Source organism: Miscanthus floridulus, chromosome 2 (assembly GCF_019320115.1).
Source record: "Miscanthus floridulus cultivar M001 chromosome 2, ASM1932011v1, whole genome shotgun sequence".
Taxonomy (NCBI): Eukaryota; Viridiplantae; Streptophyta; class Magnoliopsida; order Poales; family Poaceae; genus Miscanthus; species Miscanthus floridulus.
In genome coordinates, this window is record NC_089581.1 from 53,287,670 (window position 1) to 53,294,848 (window position 7,179).

The window sequence follows — 7,179 nt, forward strand, 5'->3', positions numbered from 1 at the left end:
TTGTATAGGGTAACACCGAGGGCGTTACACAAGTAATAGATGAAATTTGCTCACCTGAGCACTAGACTTGATATGGGTGTTTTTTTTGAATTGTTTTAGAATTTAATGGCACAATTTTTTCAATGTTAGTAATGTGTTTGTCAACAATAGAACACATATGATGACTTCGTCAATCTTGGATCTACCGGTTTGATCTCTCTGAAGTGCGGCACATCAACAACAAGACGTCTATGATTACTTCATCAATCTTAGATCTGTCGGCTCGGTCTCTCGAAAATGCTCATAGAGAAGTGTGTTTGTATGTGTTTATAGGGATGAATGCACGTGCTTATATACAAGTGTTTGCGTTGAGATTCGGGAAAAAAAACTAGGGCATTCCATAGAAGCATAATTTCTTGTAGGGCTTGTTGTATTGATGTAATGTTTCCTCCAATCTCCTTGTTCGACAATATGATGTATTAATTGAAATCAGAATATCAAACGCTCTAGTTCTAAGCCATAAGAGCAAATTTAAGAGCCTCTTTATATCCTTCCGTATTGGTAGGAATAGAGATTTTGGTGTTAAAAACCTCTCTAATAGCTTTTTCAATTAGATCTTCAAATATTGTCATCCTCTATTTATGGTTTTCGCTAGGCAAAAATGGAGAACGAGACTGGCTCTCCAAAATATGCACAAGAAAATGTTGAAGGGTGAAAAGATATAAAGGGTTATTTTTATTTAGATGGCTCTCAAATGAGAATTTAGATAATGAGTTTAAGAAAAGACTTTGGAGATGCTCTAATATGAAACATGGGGCGGATATTCCCACCCGTCTGTCCATATTTAAGCCTAGATATTCAGTGCCCATTTCAATTTGGTCCATATCCAAATATTCGTTGTATGATATACTACTAGATATGAGTATAGATATCCAAAGTTGGATATTTGTACATATATATATAGTACTTGTTTTAATAGTATCGTGTGCCCTGTTTGCTTGAACCTGTTTGCTTGAAATACTTCAACAGTCCGACACACCAAACAACATCCGTATTTAAATTCAATTTTAAATTCAAGAGAACAAATAACTATAAATATCTATATCCGTATATATCTCTTCACATTTGATCTGTTTACATCCCTACCTAGCTCAAGAAAAACGACTACAAATTTCTATAACCGTATAATCTTTTCGCATTTGATCTGTTTTCATCCCTGCTGAGCCCTAGGGCAAGCGATAACACAGCGGCACACTTAGTTCTAACTGAAACTATCTTTAGAAATACACGTGCTACAGGCACATTCCAGACAGCCAGCTTTCAATAAGCCTTTTCTTTATCCTGCAGTTGGAAGAAAAAGTTCCCAAATTCCTGCAGTTTGCTTGGATGTAATGCTACACAAGTCTTTGCCAAGTTTTTAGAAGACGCGGATGGCAATATTCCCCATCAATCATCAGGTGCTGCGGCGGTTGTGGGTTTTCAATTCAATAAAAATTACACACTCAAATTGATGGAAATTATGTTCTCTGAAATCAAAAGTAAACTTTGATTGCATAATCATATTGGTGACACATCTCAAGAAGCCAAACGTCTCGTGTAACTCGGAGAAAACCGACTCAAACAATACACACTCCCAGAAATAATTCCGCAGGATAGACAATTGTTGCGACTGTTCAGCTGTAGCATGCTTATCACTTTCTGGTCTGGAAAATTTGAAAATTTCAGCTTTGACCGACTGATGAAGAGTAAACAAATTTTTTGCTGACCCAGTGTATCAGTATCACTTTCTTGTTGCTGTTCATGGAGTGCCCCATCACGGCTTCTTCAACCATGGAAAAACGTCCGGTGATGAGGGTAACCGTGCCGTCAAAACTTCACATCCTGTCTCTGTCACCTGGGGCATAGAACATCATATATAACAGGTTGAAGGGGTAAAAGCTCTCTTTAAATTTTGTCAGACCCACAGAATTAATAGCATTGCACTTGCACGTGACGTATTTGTTCTTTCTTGCCCAATGAAATCATCTGCATGATAAACAGCTTCCAGAATTGATCCTCTAAGACAAACTCAAAATACTCACCAAAAGCGTATGTTCAAATTGAGCACTCCGTTTACCATCTGCAGTCACTGCAGTCCAATCGTCAGGCCACAGACGGTCATTCCAAACCCCTACAGAATATGAACATTTTTACAGTACTGATTAACGCTCAGGTGTTTGGAAACATTTTTGAACTGCACATCATAAGATATGGGATTTGACGGAGCTATATAGTACATAAACTTGCCTGCATTGATCATTGGTTCAATTGTAAATGTCTGCCCAGCTTTCATGATACCAACAGCCTTGTTTCCTGCATTAAATAAGGCCAGCATACCTCCAGCTCAATTCACTGTGAACCCTTATGACATAGCTTGCACAGTAGTGCTGTATTTACTGCACTATAATAGAAGAAATATAAATAAGAAATAGTTGCAAGAAACATACTTGAATAATGAGGAATGTTTGGGGCACAGTGAAACAGTTCCCCTATGCCATGGCCACAATAAGATTTCACCTGAAGGAAAGATAATCTCAATGGCATGGATACAAACATACAATCGAGGTAGCAACTAAAATATTAATTCTATACCAATCCATTACTAACCACAGATAAACCTGACATCGAAGCATGTCTGTTTATGACTTCTCCGACCTCTCGGAACCGAACTCCAGGTTTAACTGCACATGAATATGTTTAAGTTCAAATGTCATATATCCTTTCCAAGTATGACCTGATGGTCTTAGAAAAATGTAATAAGGATTAAACAAAGGAAATCCTTTTGTTTTTGCTTAGAAGTTTAGGCATATATACAGCAAGGTCAAATTACAAAAGAATGTCACCTAATGCAATAGCTTTCTCCAAGCACTCATAGGTGCAACGCACAAGCTGTTTGGAAGCTTCATCGACATTTCCAACAAAATATGTCTCATTCAAATCACCTGATGTTGAGACATGCTAATTAAAAATAGACCATAGTACATTTCAGCAGTTAAACATCATATCAGGCAGAGGAGGCTTTACCATGAACACCTTTATAGTATACAGTTACATCAACATTTACAATGTCACCATCCTCAAGTTTCCTGTTAAAAGAAAAGAGATAATTATCAAAACTAATTGTAATAAAATATACCAACTTGGACAAAAGTTAACGATAGCGAAAATATTATTAAGGTGCAATAAACAAACAAAAGCTTTACTTGTGCCCAACATGAAACTAGAAAATCAGAATCTGGTATTTGCAAATAAAAAATCTACTACCAACCTACTTACTGCCTCCAGTTCAAAATACTTGTTTTAACTTCTTTTTATTATCTTCATTCAAAATACTTGTTGCTCTACAACGTCAAGGCAACTTTAACCTATTTTCCAGTTTGTACACTTCCCTAATTTAACTAACTCCTTTATCCATGCATGCACACTTTAGAGAACACTAATTGTGGGTGAGATGGTCATTTTACCTCCTCCCTAATTCTTGTGCCCAACTCTAAAACAAGTATTGTGAATCAGATGGTATCAAGCCAAGAACCTACTTGTAGGACAAACTAAAAGTGTGCTGTTAACAGACTAAACAGCTCCTGACTTGTTTCCATGGTAATTACTTTGAAATTTGAATGGGTCTATGCAATGTATTTGAACATATTATTTCAAATTCTATCAGGTGCAACCATACAAATAGAACTCAAGAAAGATAAATAATTGTAATACATGTAAGTAAATATAAAAATAAATCTTTATGCATGTAAGTAAATGTAGAAAGATATTATTTATACATGTAAGTCCACAATGGCCAAAGCAACACTCAAGAAAGGCATTGAAGAGGTCATTATCACTAGACAAATGAATGATCAATTTAATGTGCAAATTCAAGTAGGACCTGGCATCTGGAATTCCATGGCAAATGACTTCGTTGACAGACCTGAGTACAAGTGACAACAATGTGAGCAATACCTTTAGTCTCCTAGAACTGATACCAATAACTATTAAAACAAAGACAACCTACGTGCAACATGACTTGGGGAAGAAATGGTAATTTAATGGAGATGGGTATCCACCTGAGGATCAAGAATGAAAGTTATGATCAATAAGAGAATCGAATAGGCATGATTAAGACACAAATAATATTTTTTTCTTAAAAAAGTTGTAGTGATCACAAGTTCATTCAATCAACTGGAGTTCAATTTGTTGCATTTAATTCTTAAAGGAGGTTGATCTCACCTCTAGCAATTGTCTCTTCATGGACGACTCTATCAATTTCATCTGTTGTAATTCCTGGTTTAATTACACGAGCAGCTGCATCTAAAACCTCTCTTGCAATCTATAAATGATAGTACGAGATAAAGCAGAAAACATTAGGAAAGTGAAACTATAATGTCAGAACTAAGCACTCATTTACACATGCTGGGAACTTACTTGACATATTTCTCTCATCCTTTCTATGAGTTCAGGGGTCTTAATCTACAGAGGCACAAAGAAAGCAATAATCACCAGATATTTGTTCATGGAACATATGTGATACTCAAAAACCTCTGAAGGATTTTACCTCTACTCTTTTCTGCAAATCACTATCTGGTTCTATCTTGGGAATTCCCTAAAAAGTATTACAATGTCAAGGAGATTTGAAAGAGCATATTGCAAGAGATATCACTTCAAGTGGAATGATGAGACGACACCGCATGCATACTGTGAAGGAAGAGACACTTAAAACAACAGGAACTTACATCAAGCGCCCAATCAGGCTTCTCAATTTCATCTGGCACCACACGCATCTTTGATATTGGATATGGTCTCAATGGACTGAAAGACATAATCATTCAATAAATGTGAGAAAGGTACTACCCAAATAGCTCGTTCCTCCCACCCTAGATTATTAGCAAAGAATAAAGGTGCATTTATGTTCAAAATTTTCAATTTTTCAATACTCTATTTTGGTGTGAAACTGTGAATGGAAAGAAATGTTCAACACCATGTTTACAGCATCCATGAAGCCACTTTGTTGCTCAAATATACTGGAACTCTCAAATGCGCAGTTAATGCTAAAAGAAGTGCTTCATACATGCACAGTGCATAACTGAGTCAAAAAACCTATTGTGGCTATCCAAAAGACATTGGTTCACTGCACATATATGTTAGATTCACTATCGATAGTTAACTTTTTCATAGCTCATTTGCTGCTCTAAACCTTTGGCATGGTTGTGGCAGGGTTATCCTTAGTGTTCCACAAAGGTTGTGTCAGAAGATACCAGCATTTATTTAAGAAGGTAGGAAGTCAACCAGCTGAAACTTAATATAAATTTGGAATATTCAAATTTGAGTTGTCACTACCATTTTTTGTGGTGGCTCATGTTGGATTTCAGACCTAGCCTACCCAAACTTGCTTGGGACTAGAAACTAGAAAGTTTTGTTGTTGTTCTTGTTCTTTTTGTATTTGATTGAATTTGAGTAATTGTCAATATTTAATAACTTCTCCAGCAATTCCAGAGGCAAATGGAATGCTACATATATTGAACAACAGATCCAACAAAGGAATCACAAATGTGGTAATAGTATCTTACCCTGTCCAATCAAAACGAGGAAGTTCCAATGCACGTCCCCGCCCTTTTCTCACGCAATATTTCCAACCTTCTGGAGACTGCTGGGATGCCAGTGCACCAGGCTTTGGGTGAACAGATTTGTGAGAGCTCCATGCTGCCCTAAAACAATCCTGTGTGCTGCAAATGATTTGAGGACACAAAAGAATTTAACGCTTTCACTAGTTCAAAAAGGTGAAGGAGCACACATGAAATATAATTCTACCCTGCACTGGTGTGCCAGCACTTCCAATGCATGCTTTGATATAAAAAGATGTGTTTCCTTTAAAAATCAAAAGAACAAGGATATGAAAAAATAACATCCCCACTAATAAAGGTGTCTACAGATATTTACTAACTTCATACTCATTGATGATAAAGTTTACACATAAGGCCATACCTAAATGATACATGAACCTTTAAAATATGTATAAGGTTTTATGCTCTGTGATGTTAAAACAATAAATCTAGCTGATACCCATTCATCCTGAGAGCTTCCTACTATCATGATGTTCCAATGCAGTAAAACGAGAAAGAGAGGAGCTTGCCACTGACCAGAAAGCTGCGTTCTCACGGGGTAGCTTAAGTTCAGCACACTTGGGGCATCTGAAAATCAAAACAACAGAGCATAAGCAATGACTTAAAGAAACCAACATGTCTACCGCGTGCTACTTTCCAAACTATAACTCTGCTTTTGCAGCCGTATATCACAGCAATGAACAATCAGAGCCACCCAGGTTCTGCTTCAATGTTCTAACTACAAGCAAATGAGAGATAAAAGACCCAATTTCTACAACTTATACTAAATAGCATCACAACAAAGCTGTCAAGCGTCAATTCCTATTACTAGATGGACAGGTGTAGGGCTTCGAAGCAAAACGCAGCGGGTAAAACTCGACAGCAGATCACTGGTGGAGACAGGAAGCGATATGTGCCAAGCCAGAAGCGATATGTTCCAGGGAGGAGAGAAAAACGCACTGGAGCTGAGCGGGCTTGCCGCAGCGAGCGCAGGGGGGCGACGCCTCCGAGGCTCCTTTCTCCATCTCGATTGCCTGCACCACGCCAATTGGATGGATCAGGCGGATCAGTAGACTGCTAGACCGGGAGGGAAGGGCGCGGAGAACAGCACAGAAGAGTCCCGTCCGACTCACCTGTGGCGGCGGAGGCTAGGGTTCCGGCGGCGCGGGCGGCGGACACGAGGGGAAAAGAGGAAAAAGGAGGTGGACGAGTCAGCCGAGGGGCGGAGGGGACGGGCTGGGGCCTGCCGGGTTTTCAGGGGAGACGGCGGAAGGAAAGTCGTGCGCGGGGATGTTTGCTCGCTGCCGTGCTGTGAGTCGATCCGGGCGGATGGGTTTTAGTTTAGGTGGGCTGTGTCCTGTCAGACACGGCTATATTCTGTAAAATCGGTTACGAAGAAGTTTATAATTCTGATAGATTCTTAACCGAAATTTTTTTTTTGAACCTGGGTGTGCTCAATTCACATTTGCTGACAAATCGTCAGCCACAATTACAAGAATGTTCTCAAGAAGCCCATCATGCTTTTCAGAAGGGGCCCATGCTTTACAGGCCTGTTCTGAAACAAGAAGCT

The 7,179-nt window shown here is 38.6% G+C and overlaps 1 protein-coding gene across 1 annotated transcript; it reads right to left on the reverse strand.

Moving 5' to 3' along the window:
- Nucleotides 1-1,486: 1,486 nt before the first annotated feature.
- Nucleotides 1,487-6,934, reverse strand: LOC136538802 (methionine aminopeptidase 1A-like). Its single transcript, XM_066530758.1, has 17 exons — nucleotides 6,743-6,934; nucleotides 6,570-6,643; nucleotides 6,147-6,197; nucleotides 5,577-5,732; nucleotides 4,743-4,818; nucleotides 4,565-4,612; nucleotides 4,435-4,479; nucleotides 4,240-4,339; nucleotides 4,025-4,076; nucleotides 3,899-3,940; nucleotides 3,043-3,104; nucleotides 2,862-2,960; nucleotides 2,626-2,699; nucleotides 2,466-2,535; nucleotides 2,266-2,331; nucleotides 2,061-2,149; nucleotides 1,487-1,873 (listed from the first exon to the last, which is right to left on the reverse strand). Exons 2-17 carry the CDS (start codon nucleotides 6,632-6,634, stop codon nucleotides 1,793-1,795), a joined length of 1,176 nt encoding a protein of 391 aa, XP_066386855.1. The 5' UTR covers nucleotides 6,635-6,643; nucleotides 6,743-6,934; the 3' UTR covers nucleotides 1,487-1,792.
- Between the last annotated feature and the right edge of the window lie 245 nt (nucleotides 6,935-7,179).